A 15112-nucleotide genomic window follows, 5' to 3' on the forward strand; every position below is an offset into this window, starting at 1 on the left:
TTCCAATATTATAATAAAGTTTTGATGTTTCATGTAATCTTCCAATATTATAATAAGGTTTTGATGTTGTATATAATTATCCATATGGATATTTTAATTGACAAATATAATAAGGTTTTGATGTTTTATGTAATCATCCATATGGATAATTTAATTGACAAACATGCACATATAAGTACATGCGCATATACATGCATATGTGCTTGCGGCATACATGCAACAACAATAATGGCAACAGAAGAACTCCCATTTGGTATTTTTGTTGTTTTTAAGTTTTCGTTTCCCTACAAACTAGCGAAACAATGCATAGAAATCAATGCAGAAGATAGCATTTGCAAAATTTTTTTGCTATTTCTCGCTTCTATTTTGACTCATCTTGAACGTAACAACTCTTTGTAATCAAAAGCTCCGAAGAATTTATAAATAATTTGAGGATTTCATCATTCATGGTTTATTATTCAAGAGTACTAATAGCAATAAGAGGTGCGTGAGACTTCACAATATGTCCCCTGGTCAAAACAAACAAACAAACAAGAACAAACAAACAAATAAAAACAGCAAAAATCACAGGTTGCAGAGCATTGGCATAAATCAGTATCTACTTTATTTGGCTATTTATTAGAGAGTAAATGTGGGACATATAATTAGTGCAAAAATACTGTTTGTAGAAGAGAAATGAGACATACGGACCCACTTAATTTTAGGAGAGACCCAGCATCAAGGATAGCCAACGTCTGTGTTATATAACTTAGATTATTTTAGACATTTTTCGTCTTTTTAAGGGAGTCATTGTAAGGTGCAACCCTTGCAGAAATTCCACGCTTTTAGCTCGGCCAACCACTTCACACACAGCTGCAGGACACCATTTGCTCTAAAATGGCTGATGGCCAGAGGGAATCACTCCATCGCAACCAGTCATTCCACATCATCTGGAACAACACAAACATTTCTACCGGAACCTGACAGAATGGATAATTTCATACCTTTAAACCAGTCTTAAAATCATATGCACAACCAACCACACAACAGATGTAAACATCCTGAAATACATAGATATGTATACACTGCTGCAGCCACATAGACACCTCCAAGAGGTATGGTAGCTCCCTTGTAAATTGAATGCCAAGCCATCGGTAACAGTCGAACTGAATGCTGCTAATGTAACTACTGTTGTTGCAAGGATGTGCACAAGATTCTTAGCTGGCATCCACAGTCTGCAGAGAGTGAAGAGAACTCATTAACGCAATGAAACTTACTGGTGGTTCTCACAAAGTTATAAGTACAATTGTTTCTGCTACCAACAGCTACAACAGAAGAAAATTCGAGGAGTACTGCTATCGATCACCGGCCGATGATCGCTGCTTGGTTCACCCTGGATGTGGCTGTTGGGGATTGGTGCCAAACATGGTGGGGTCAGTAGTGTTAGTCGGGCCCATGCCTATGCTCGGCCAATCACTGACCTCCACATTCCCCAGTGAACCAAGTGGTGATCAGTAGTGGGTGAGCTATAGCATTTTTCTTCAAGAGAAGGAAGAGCCATTGCTGTTTTCAAATAGCAATTTTGCTAAATAATTATCTAAGAAATGCTGGATCAAAAAAAAAAAGAAGATAAATTTAATGCAAGACTTTACAGATTATTCATGGCAGAGCTGCTGCTCTAGAAACTCATTTTCCTTCCTAATCGAATCAAGATCTGCTTGGAGTTTGCTGATGTCGAAACTACGGGAAGAAATGGCCGTAAGTTTGGCCTCTTGCTCGGTGGCTTCTCTTCGAGCTCTGTCAGCGGCAAGAAGCTTGTCTGAAATCTGTTCAAAACTATCGTGGATGCTCGTTAAAAGCCTATATACCTGCAGCCTTACTGGGTCATCTTTTGCATTCCTGCATACAAAGTTATTGGTCAGCAGAAGATGCTTTGCTGTAAGCAGATAAAGGCTAATTTAATATTTCATTCTTCCTTTTTTTTTAAAAAAAAAGAGCACCAAACTGTGTAATGTATCGGTAGCATAAAAAGTTACGGCAAAGAACCTTTATTTTTCAGTGCAGGCCAGGCAAACCAAATTCATTAATAACAGGACAAGGGCATTGTTTTGCATGAATGTCACAGCTGTTACCCGGTAGTAAACTACAAATCATCATAAATAGAATATGTGGTTCATGAAGCTGATCTCAAGTAGATGAACAGAGTCTGCTTGACTAGAAATCATGATTATATGGATTTGATGTAGCATATGATATTTTATGGAGTCACGATAATAACAATAAAAACTAATGTTTTCTTCCCAAAAAAAAGTATTTTTGCATATATGCCCTATAAATATGGGCTATCGCACATTTACCTTAGAGAAAATCTCTATTTTCATATGTTTTTGCACCAATGTTCCTTCCCTTAGATTTTTGGCTGGTGGTATTAATACATAACTGTTTTAAGTGTGAAATGCCTATTTCAACATTTTGCATCAATACTATTGAAAATTTATGCAAAAATATAACTTCTTAAGAAACAAATTGAATGCTAAAACTATTCAAGGTATTAGGGTAATATAGTCATTTAGCACTTAAAACAACCATTTATTAACACCATACACAAAAAAGAAATCTAATGTTGGGGGGGGGGGGGGGCTTTGTCGCAAAAACAGGATTATTGAATGGCTGTACATAGAAATAGTTATTTTCTAAGGGTAAATATGAATATTTTTAAGGGTATATATGCAAAAATCCCAAAAATATGGTACGGTTGAATGTTCCTCCATAGTACTTTTGCTCCTTGTTAAAGAACCCGGTAAGGCAAACCAAGCACATTAATAACAGGATAAGGGCATTGCTTTGAATGAACGTCACGGCTGTTACCTGGTAGTAAACTACAAATCATCATGAATAGAATATGTGGTTCATGAAGCTAATATCAAGTAGATGAACAGAGTCTGCTTGACTAGAAATCATGATTATATGGATTTGATGCAGCATATGACATTTTATGGAGTCATGATAATAACAATAAAAACTAATACTTTTTCCCTTTTTTTTTTTTTGTAAATATACCCTTATAAATATGGGTTATCTCACATTTACCTTTGAAAAAAATTCTATTTTCATATGTACCTCTTAGTTCATCCTGTTTTTGCACCAATGTCCCTTCCCTTAGATTTTTGGCTGGTGGTATTAATACATAACTGTTTTAAGTGTGAAATGCCTATTTCACCATTTTGCATCAATACCATTGAAAAATTTATGCAAAAACATAACTTCTTATGCAACAAATTGAATGTTAAAACTATTCAAAGATATTAGTGCAAGAGGTAATACAGCCATTTAACACTTAAAACAACTATTTACTAACACCATACACACAAAATAAATCTAATGGGAGGGGCTTTGTTGCAAAAACAGGATTATTGGATGGCTGTATATAGAAATAGTTATTTTCTAAGGGTAAATATGCAATAACCTATATTTTTAAGGGTATATATGCAAAAAGCCCCAAAACATGGTATGATTGAATGTTCCTCCAAGGTACTTTTGCTCCTTGTCAAACCCAAAAGCAAGATGTCATTGCTGTGAAAATAATAGTTGGCATCAACTTACATGAACAGTCATGGACATCATTTTCTTCTAATTGGGAAATAAAAGAAAATATACTTTTCCAAGTGAAAGCTGCAAGGTTCAAAACATCATACCTGAAGACAGTTTCTTCAACCACGGCATAAGTCCTATGAAGGCGTTCTTGTATGGAATTACTCTCTAACTGAAGCTCTCGAGTCTCTTTTATGATTCGCTCAACGTCGGCATCTTGTTTCCAGCTATTCTTTGTAATCTCAGTTATGCGCTGGATGTAGGATTTTCTAGAAGAGATCTTTGGGAGTTTCTCAAGCTCCAGAAGAAGTTTAGCATGTTCATCCTCTCTGAGAACAAGAAGATAATCAGATATAGCAAAGAAAATCACAATCCACAGGCAAATAAATGAGATTATCTTAGCAAACTTCACAGCAATCAACTAGCAGCAACATGTAAATTGAAATTTCAAAAACAAACTGACATTATCTTATAAATCAGTAGTATATGACATTTCTACAGATTTAACTAACAAATGGCTCATCTATGAGTTCATCTTCTAATAAAATACATGAGATGTTGGATTTGCTTGGTACATTTACTAACTACTTCAACAAATAATCTAAAGCATTCTTTCACATATTTCATTATAAGCAATTCTGACAGAGCATTCTTTAATTTTTTTAATATCTTAAAACTCTCCATCAAAAAAATTACCTTTTGCAAATGTCAGATACGGTGGCATCTGTTTCTTGTTCAATTTCTTTCAATTTAATTAGTTTTTCTTGCACTGAAGATTTCTCAGCATATAGTGACTGCTCCTCTCTCATCTGTCTCTGTTCCACTGTTTGCTTGAGATCATTCCTGCAACAGATGGTAACTTGTACTTACTTCATTCAGTGTATTACTGAAATTTAAATACTCTTTTGTCATATCTAATAACCTATATTAGAAGAAAAACTTCTGCAATAACTGTTCTAGACTTTTGCAGCAAATTTACATGCTCCAAATTTAAAACATTGTTTGCTGTAAGTTTTAGTGTATGTAATAAGTTTTCATCATCAGTCAAAGTGCATGTTCTCTATTAGAACTTTTCTATTGGTCAATTTGCTAGAATAAAGCTAGAATATGTAGTTTAGAATCTTTACAAGTCAGGTGTTGAAGGAGCCAACTAGAAATATGAAGCTGTAGTTAATACAGTAAGAGATGAAAAAGCTGATTGTAATAGAGGCTCACAAGAAACATCTTGCAAATAAAAAGATCATTCGGTATAATCAGGCACATGTTTAAAATCAAGGAGTAAGTCGGTATTCATTTCTTTCAATTCCTGTTGCTTTGGTATGCACCAAGACAGGCCAATACATAATGATACAAGTTAGCATGAATGTACAAATATGCAAATAAGCTATTAGCATGGGATATATTATAGATATTGTATGGAACGAATGAAACTTCAATCCATGACATACATTAGAAAAAACCTTATGATAGTTCTTGATCTTAGACATGCAAAACCATGCTAATGTTAGAATGAGAGAAAGAAATAGGCTCCATCATATTAGGATAGCGACTATACAATGCTTTCATACATTATGTTTCTACATCTGTTCAATGCACAATAAATGAATGAATGAATGAAGGAACAGATAAATAAAGATGAATATGTCAGGTGACTAGAGATATACCACAATGTCCTACCACTGTGATTCCAATTTCATAAGACTCTGTCTTTTTGCTTCTACTCGTCCATTTAGCATTTCAATATAGAAGCCAACAGAATGTTGTTCATCTAATGCCATATCCATAGCTGCTTTTAGGAGCTCATGCTCACTTTCAAGGCTCTGAACTTTCAAGGCCTTCACCTGTTTTGCCTCCGTCATCATATCTTCTTGATTTTTCAAGCTGTCAGCTTGATTCCTTAACTGCATTACACAGAAGACAAGGAAACCAGTAGAGTCAGCATGTTTTCTACATTTAAAAGAAATGATATACTTCATTAAGACAAAAGGCATCATAAAGCATCAAACCTTCAAAAGAAAATCAATGCTAAATATCAAATTAGGTTTATGTAAACCAAACAATGAGAAGTTTGGAATGTATATTTGCCCAAAGCATGCAACCTGAACGATGTATGCCATCAAGCAAGAAGAAGTGCATCATGGAACAAATTGCTAGCCCAGCAGCTATATTTCAGAGACCAGTGGAAAAATAAAAAAATAAAAACTGAGTCTTTGGATTAACAACTAAAGATATTCATAATTGGAACAACAAGTCAGAAGAAATCAGGCAATGCACCCTAATGTTAGTAAGAGGTTTGTCAGACAACTTTACATGGAAAGAAAGAGGTTTGTCAGACAACTTTACATGAAAAGAAAGATCGCCCTTCAGCACTGGAAATTACTGGCATCTCTTACTCTAAAGGATCCAATGAACAGTTATCTTCCATATCATACAAACTTTTTTTTAATGATACAAGTTAATAGCTGTGCATTGACTAGTCATAGAAAATATAAATACATCAGAAAAGCGGCATGAAAGCATATAAAATAACCAGTTGTTGAATTGCAGTTACTTGATCAACTGGAAGGATATCAATCCTTTTATATGGTTTACCTTGGATAATTGCTCCTGCAGAGAAGCTAATTTTCGTTCAAGTTCAGCAATATACTTGTCTGTTTGGGTCATATCTTCTCCATCAACACATAATTCTTTCTCAGAGTTCATAGATTTTTCAGGAGCATCTTCAACACCTTCCTTGCTGCAATGGCTCTTGATCTCACTGGATTCTATGCGCTCAGAATAGAGTGTTCCAGTCTCAGCTGACACACCTGACTGCCCTGGAACTGCATTAGTGTCAAGCAACACATCAGAGTATACCTCCTCAGCAACCGTCTCAGATGGCTCTGCAATGCCTTTAGTTGATTCCCCCAAAGATCTTCTTTCACAATGAAAATTCTCTTTACTTTGACTCTCCCTCACCTTATCCTCCTTTTCTTTAAGCTTCTCTAATGTATCATTATGGATGTCACCAGTAATTTCACCACTGCTCAAAGTAGATTTGGTTGCTGTATTTTCTCTGGCTCTTCTACCTTCAGATGATCCAGATAGCCTCTCCACCAAAAATCTTACCAACTTGTATGAGTCATCATAAGAAGGATACAGGAACTGCCAGAATCAACAAAGGAAAAAATGCTTCTAAGAATGGTGGCAGGATCAGTAGAATCAATAAAGAGAACAAGATAATATTGATAAGCATATAAGGCATTAAAATGAAATGTATATTAGATGATAATTTTTCTCCAAGTAGAGTCTCATTTAGCCTTGTAGTAGTTTAATGATTATGCCAGTAAATTTCATATGGTATGGTTAAGAATTAGCTGGTGTATAGCGTAAGAAGTGTAACCCTATAAATGAATGTAGTTGGAAGAATGATCGGCAGATTATTCCTGATGTGATTTGATCCAAGCTTCAGAAATAACAAGCAGCAAAAGTGATTTGCAAGTGCAAATCACTTTCTGAAAGTATCACGGTCATATGATTGAAATATTCTTCTGAGACAGATTTTTTTACAATTTTGAGAATAAGTGGTATATAAGAAGCATAATGACCATGTTGGGAGTAGAAGAAATCCAAACTTCAGGAAAGAAGAAAAGACAAAACTGCAGCCAGGCTGTTGGTAACCCTACATGTGCCTAAAACACGTTGGATCAATTTTATTAGTAGCATTTAATAGATCGAGGAATTAACCACATTGCATTAAGGTAAAAATTATTAAAGTGTAAGAACTTGCAACTTTGTACTCTTGAAACACGATCTTTGCTGACTTGTTTGCCAATTAACTAGTGCAGATCTGAACATTGGCAATAAAACTTAGACTTACAACACCTATGTCTTCTGCAAATAGATTTTTTGCCTTGATACAACCTGTTAACCTTCTGGCAGACCAGTACTGTAAAAAGTGCTAAACCATCTCAGATCAACAATATATTCTTTGCAGGCCTTCCATGTAAAGATTGTGAGGTAACAAGTGTTTTCCAGTTATTATAAATCAATCTTACAGGACAAACCTTAGCCTTTGGACTGGTCTGCATCAAATATCAATGACCATGAATTTTATGCAGGCTACCACAGAAAGCTAAGCACAACACAAAAAATCCCTGAAGCCCCAAATTTGCATCATCATACACCAAAGAAGAATTCAGTATCCTGATTTCCAGATTTTCCTTCTATATTCCACTCAAAATTATCAATCCCTGCTCCCCATTATAACAGTACGTAATTAGATAATAGAAGCTATCACCAAAATTTCTACATTATCCGCCTCTTATATTTCACATATTATGATAGAAGCATTGGTAAATAGAGCAATGGATCTCTTCGAGGTCTAAAGAAATATAAGATTGCTTTACTGTTTGGTGAATAGCTGATGATTATCGGGTCATAAATTCTTCGCCTTTTTATTCTATTCTTGTTGACTGAAGCGATTCAATGAATTGGGTGTTTTCGAATCGAGATATATAACATGTTTTCAGGAATAGCAAAGAACTTTTGCTTGGTATTAAAAAAAAAAAGATCTCGAAAAGAAGATCGATAACCTGGTGGAAGCTGAGATCCCCTCGGTATCCCAGGGATTTGACGGCAGAGGCGACGTCGGTACATATCTTGAAGCGCTCCGCGGTGGGCTCGGGGAGGGAGGTGGAGAAGGAGGGGGACGATTCATCGTCGTCAAGGAGGCGGAGGGATTGAGAGCAGATGGAGACGAGGGCGTCCGGGCCGAGATCTTTGATGGAAGAGACGCCGGCGGGGAGGGAGACCCCGGAGCTGCTGAGAGAGCTCAGGAGGATCTCCTGCGCCTCGTCCATGGCGGACAGGACACGGCCGGTTCCTAGGGTTCTCTTTGTTCGGCAAACTGCCTGACGGGATCGCCCTTTAAGAAGAAGACGGTATCAGTAGCTCGGTAGCTTAATAGAGATTGGACGACGTGAAATTAAACCAGTGCCGGCAGACAGAGAACCGGGACTAGTTTAAACCTGGGAGAGATTTTTCTGCGAACATAAAATAGACCATTCAATGAAGAGGTTAAGGCCAAGGTAGAAAACTTAAGATTGGTTTAATTTAAATTAGAAAGAAAAGAACATGCAAATATCCCCATCATATCTATGCTATATATGCAATCTTTTTTTGGTGAAATATGCTATGGAATGTCGAGCAATGAAAATATCATAAATTTCCTTGTCTCGGTAATATTATACATGTATTTGTTGGCACAATGCACATGCTAGAACACATGCTAAGGCATCTGTGTAGTTTCTTTCTGCAATCCAAACTTTCTAATACACGCGTTTATTCCTAGGTGCACAACATAGGCCCTATAGAATAATACAATGAAATTTGTGAACAAAAATCATGTGGGGTAGGCACTATCTTAATATAGAGCAGGACTTTTTTTTTTTGCCATATTTCTTCTTACACCTATATTAAAGAGGAAATCGAGAAATCAAATAAAGATAGAACTTCTTGTACTAATGGAGTCCGTTAATTCTATAACTTTAAAAAAATACAAGAAAAAAATTTACATACTAATAAAGACCGTGTGCGAAGAAAGACCATCGCATTCTCTTTTTTCTTCGTTAAGTGATACACAATCATCGGCTTTCTGATACATACTATAAGCTTCTTTTATGCACATCTAGTAGCAACATAATACATACCTCCAAATAAATTGATATATAATTTTTAAAGTAGGATGCTCATCAGTACATAGTATATGGCTAGTTGATACGCACTTAGCAATATAATCATCCATCATCCTAGTACGCACCTCTAATTAAATCGATACACAATTTCTAGAATATGATGCTCATCGGTACATACTACATGGCTAAGTGATACACACTCATCGATTTTCTGATGTATACTGTAAACTTTTCTGATACACACCCAACAACAACCAAATATATAACTTCAGGTAAATTGATACATAATTTTTAGAATATGATGTTCATCGGTACACACTACACTGTCAGATGATACACACTTAGCAAAATAGTCATCCAATATTTCAATACACATCTTTAGGTAAATCAATACATAGTTTCCACAAAAAAAGAAGAAAATGACTCGAAAAAAGATGGAAGACCTCACAGATGGGAAAGACGACTTGATGAGGAAGAGGATAGAAGGAGAGGCTTGATGAGAAAAAAAGAGGATGTAGATTGTCATTCTTTGCGAATAGTCTCTTTTAGCATGTGCAATTTTCTTTCTTTAAATTAGGAGACTAACAGATTCCGTTATCAGAAATCCTCTTATCCCTATTTGACTTTTGGATTTCTTCTTTTAGATAGATGCAAGAGGAAATGTGTCAAAAAAAGTCCCTCTCCATATTTCCTTCTATGGTGCTCATCTCATATGATTTTGGTTCGAAATTTGTCCCAATCCTGACTTCTGCTATTTAACATGCATCACCCTTTCTAAGTCCCACCATGTTGATGTTTTCTTGTACCTATGCTGGAGTGCTAGTTTAGTGGCCTTCATTGCACCCAGTCCCTTCGGCAGGTGGTGTCCAACTTGGCAACCTCTTGAAAAGGGCCAAGCTTATCATATGAGCCCTTTAGCAACACATGTATGCTTTGTCCACATAAAAGTTAGGGATAGGAACTCATCCATGCATTTATCAAGTCCTTTATTTCTCATTCGATTCTTGGCCATTTCCATCCATAAAAGAGAAAAAGATGATAACATATAACCTACAACATCCAGCCCAACTGGGCCAACAAAGAGCTAGGCCTAATCCATTTAATCGATTCAAATATAAAAATCGGCACAGAATAGAAGAAAAAAAAGGCACGTGCCTAACACATATGATGAGAAAAGTAAACTTCCGATGGGGTTTCCTTCTTCCTGGAATCATAAGACGAAATCCAACATCGAGACAGATTTTAGCATTCTTTCGAGCTCTATTTAGAGCCCTTCCACTTCCCCTTCAATCCCACACTGAAGATTTGGGCCTAAACATGGAGGTTGTTGAAGTTCGCCAGAGTTTGTCTGAGTTTTCTCCTAAACACCATTCGCCACCGCCGCGGCCGTACGTCGCAGGAAAACGAGGTAATGACCCCCAAATCCTCTAATTAATCCTTTTCTATACCCTCCTTATCCCTTTTAGTTCTTCTATTTTGATTTGATTCAAGCCCTCTTTTTTTCTTTTACGGTCATCCTTGCTGTCGGCACTCGTCGTCGAAGCTTGTGGTTGATCCTCTCGCACCGATTGTGTTCACTTAGAAACCCATTGCATCCTCTATTTGACCAATCCTTTCTTCAGTTTATTTCTTTGCCGCCGGCCACCTGCTGCCACCGGCCACCTGCTGCCACTGGCCACTACTAACGGTGGCTAATCGTCAGTCCTTCGATTGACAGTCACATCTACAAACTCTTCTTCCCCATCGGAGAGAGAAAGACCTTATTTCTCTCTTTTTCTCTCTCTTCTCTCTCTTCCTCACACTCTATCTTATTTCTCCCTCTATATAGATTTCTCTAGGGTTGTTGGATCTAGCAAAAGGGCTCTTATCAATGACTTTGATCAACCTTAATGATGGGGGTTTTGATCCATGGCCGTCGGAAACTATACCAACCCCCACCTTAGCTCTTACCAGACACTATTAGATTTGGTCACCTCCAATTTTTCTTGAACGATTTGTACCCTAGTTTAACTATAATCAGATAAAATTAACTTGATTGAACCGACCGAGATGTCGGACACTCCCACTTGACCAAAGGCAATCAATAGTACCACGTTCCTATTGTGACAAGGCTATCCACAATATCACGCTCTAGTTTATCACCGGCAATCCAAGATAACATAGCTAATCTAGGGCCTTCACCCATCCATTTATTTCAAGAATGCATATTAATTATATTAAGTTATATTCGGCCTTGGACTAAACCATAGACATATTTCTCGCCTGTGATAAGATAATTGAAGTGTCATGTTTCATGCCCGTGATGGGGCAATCCATACTAATATGACCAGTCAAAAGCAGCCCATCCAATCATTCAATTATACAAGTCTCATTTTATTAGTTAAATATATTAAAATGTTCACATTATATAATTCAAAATATTGGTAATTTCTATACATAATATAAATTCATTTATTTTCTATAACATATATGTGTACATTAGAATTACATGACATATTCTGAATTAATATACAAATAAGCATGCATGTAAAGAGATTCTTACATCTACCAATGACAAAAACAAGCAAGGTACCTATTCGTCCATGTATACCCCTAACATATCCAAATCAATTTGATATTGAATAAATAGAGAAACTAATTATCCTCCTCAAAATCTATAAAACTGATCCTAATCTCTAGGTTCTTCCCAAACTGACACCTAAACTAAATAATTGAGGTGATTATGGCCTTTTACTATAATTAAAGTGTTTGGGTGTGGAACCCATGATAGATCGCTCGGTGTCTGAACGATCGCTCGACACAAATTAAATCACTAGATTATGGAGAAAATCAAATATGAGAGAGGGAGAAGGAACAAGGTTATCCAGGTGACGGTGCTCGATGTCTCAAATCCATTCAAATTAGAGTGGCAATCGACTACACTAGGGATAGGAGTCTGAGCTAAGCAAGGATAGGATGTTCAAGGCTATTGATATATCCATTGAGGCTAGAAGAGGACCGGTTGGTAGAAGGGCCATCATAGACACTCAAATGGTGGCAACATCATGGGAATGAAATCAAAGAGGATGAAAAGGTACCTCTTAAACCACGAGGCAACATAATAGAGGCATGAAGCAATTTAAAGGAGAAGATACACAAGGCTAAATGCATTCCTAATCTAGCTCCAATGCCATATGAACTACATGAGGAGGAGGAAGTACTGTAGGGCTATAGCGAGAAACAAGCAATGGCTCTTAGGTTAATGAAGAAGCAGGCATGAAGATGAGTGTGTGCAAGAAGATGGAATCTTAAGCTCTCCTCTTTGTCCGATATATTGCTCTTCTCCAACACAACTCCCATCATATAAATAAAATAATTGGGAAAACCATGATAAAAAAGTAAAGAAAGATTGAGTTAGAGAATTTACTAAAGAAAGAGTACTGAAGAGAGATAGGAGGAGTAAGAAAGAACACGTAGGTGGTTGGAATAGTGTGAGGGAAAGAGAAAGAGGATGAGAGAGATAAAAAGAGGGACAGTAGAGCTTACCCAAGAAGAAGAAGAGAGCAAAGATGGGGGTCTCGTGCCTTTGTGTTCAAAGGAATGAAGAAATAAAGTAGGGTTGAAAGAGAGGAGGACGGGATAGTGTGACGGGATGGGAGCGAGAGAGTGTGTGGAGGTAGTCTACATGGAAAAAAAAGAAAAAGAAAAAGAAAAGGAGATCGGGATAGTGACTTTTGAATGAAAGAAGGATTCGCCTTCATGCGTATCCCCATTGGATCACCCATGGCATAGATCTCAAAGATCTTCTTTCTCCATCATTCGCTGCCTACATAGTTCTCAAAGCGGCCAGTGGATGATCCAAGGGTGGATTCATGAGAAGGTGGGGAAGTTCAAGTTGGGGTCGGAGTGTTTCCCCTTCCCCCGCTCATCCTTTCCAAGACTAACCTAGTTTGGGTCAGTTTGGATCAAACTTTTTCCTCCTTATTATCCCATCAGATAATGGTGTCGAACAGATTTTTCTTCAACTCAACAATAGCGGCAAACTTTCTACTCCATACTTCAAGTTTTTGTCTATGGCCTCTTTACTTCTGAACCAATCAGAAGCCCCTTGAGGATAGGTCCAACCACTGGTCCAGAATTAGAGCATCAGAACCTATAGTTTTGGTTCAGATTTGTTCAATCAAAAGATATATTCAAGCCTCAAAATTCCAGCATTAGATAGGCATAGGAATGATCAAAAAGGTGATAGGGATTGTCAAAGGCAGTCATTGCCAGATATTTGCTCTCCTAACCAATTGTAATAAAGAAAAGATACAACTAAGCCATCACCAGATCCTCCCTCACCTTAGACCATCTGTAATATCAACATTGTATATGTCAATCAATGACAAACTTCTAATCTTTCATGCAAACTCATCCATGTCCCTACTTGAACCCTGCCTACCACCCTTTCATGAGGAAAACATTTGACATTAAAGTCCCCTGCAACAAACCACGGTAAACTATATGCACTTCCAAACAACTCCTATCATAGCTCCTGCCTAGCTAGTTGATCATCTAGTCCATAATTACCCATCGAAAGCAGTTAGCCCTGTTAAGAAGCATCACTAACAAGCTAAATTTTCTCTTATCACCCCTGCACAAATTGCCAAACTGTCCTTCCGCCTATCAGTTGATTGCCAAGGGCACCAATTAGGTCCTTGATCCAATGCTATGAAGACTTTGAGCCTAAGAGTTTGCCAGCTTCCATTACATGAAAACTACTTTACTGTACTGACATACTTATGATTAAGGGTGCAAATGGGATGGGTTGGACCGGTCATGAATGGTCCCGACCCAATCCGGTTTCTTGTTCGGATCCTAATATTGGACCCAAACATAACCCACTAGAAGATCAGGTCGAGTCAGATCCATGGCTAAAATTTTTAACCCAGTGGATCATTCGGATCGGGTTAGATTCTTGTATAACTCCATCTCAACCCAAAAAAGTTCTAATTTAGATTGGGTTTGGGCCACACATATGGAGTTGATCTAAAGTGAAAGAGTTAAATTTAGACAAAATAAAATCCTAGCTTTATCATAAGACATGAATATTCCTTTGGAAGCATGTTATGACACATTCAACATGATAATATTTTCCAACAAGGCTCGGAAAGCAATTGAAAAGAATTGCAAAAGTTGAGCAAACTCTATGAATTATACAAATTATTATGTTTAAAGATATCTAATAGACTAAAATAAAGCACGGATTGTTGCCCAGATAGACAACCCAAGAGGGGGGGGGGGGGTGAATTGGGTTTTAAAATAATTTAGCTATTTAAAACGTTGTGGATGACTAATTAAAACTATTGCAAGTTGTTTAATTAATTGCTATGTGCTGTAAGTGATATGAGAGTAAGAGAAAGAGAGACAATCAATCACAAACACCAAGTTTTATAGTGGTTCAGAGCTAACCCTTGCTCCTACGTCCACTCCCCAAGTCTCACTTGGGAATTCACTATAACCCCTTGGATTACAGCTGGTTGTTTTCCAAGCTCACAACCAAACTTGTTGTTTTACGAGCTCACAACGAACTCGGTCGGTTTTTCCTGGCTCACCGACTAGAACCGCCTCGATTGTTTTTCCGGGATCACAATCGAACCCTTACACACGTTGGTTTTACACTCGGCTCACCAACCAACCTCAATACCCTTGATTCAATCCCCCGATTGAACCAAGTAAAGACCAGGTGAAAATAAAAGGTACAAACAGAAAACACAGCTTCTCAAAAAGCAGATAAATAACAATATAAACAGAAGAAAAGTTAGAAGCCCTCAAACACGTTTGAGTTGGAGTTGAGTGGGGCTTCTCGAACTTCGGGTCTCCTCTTGAATGTGTGGTCGACTTGA

The 15112-nt window shown here is 37.3% G+C and overlaps 1 protein-coding gene across 2 annotated transcripts; it reads right to left on the reverse strand.

Annotated features, from left to right (window-relative positions):
• Positions 1-597: 597 nt before the first annotated feature.
• On the reverse strand, positions 598-8484 carry LOC103716447 (coiled-coil domain-containing protein 22 homolog). Of its 2 annotated transcripts, none has more exons than XM_008804439.3 (7): positions 8145-8483; positions 6163-6714; positions 5248-5471; positions 4267-4413; positions 3675-3899; positions 1632-1878; positions 598-1214 (listed from the first exon to the last, which is right to left on the reverse strand). In XM_008804439.3, exons 1-6 carry the CDS (start codon positions 8409-8411, stop codon positions 1635-1637), a joined length of 1659 nt encoding a protein of 552 aa, XP_008802661.1. In that variant the 5' UTR covers positions 8412-8483; the 3' UTR covers positions 598-1214; positions 1632-1634. The 2 variants fall into 2 exon arrangements, with proteins under 2 accessions (XP_008802661.1, XP_038976818.1); XM_039120890.1 differs by lacking the exon at positions 598-1214 and adding an exon at positions 1231-1542 and having other exon boundaries at positions 8145-8484.
• Between the last annotated feature and the right edge of the window lie 6628 nt (positions 8485-15112).

The sequence above is a fragment of the Phoenix dactylifera genome, unplaced genomic scaffold (genome assembly GCF_009389715.1).
Source record: "Phoenix dactylifera cultivar Barhee BC4 unplaced genomic scaffold, palm_55x_up_171113_PBpolish2nd_filt_p 000902F, whole genome shotgun sequence".
Taxonomy (NCBI): Eukaryota; Viridiplantae; Streptophyta; class Magnoliopsida; order Arecales; family Arecaceae; genus Phoenix; species Phoenix dactylifera.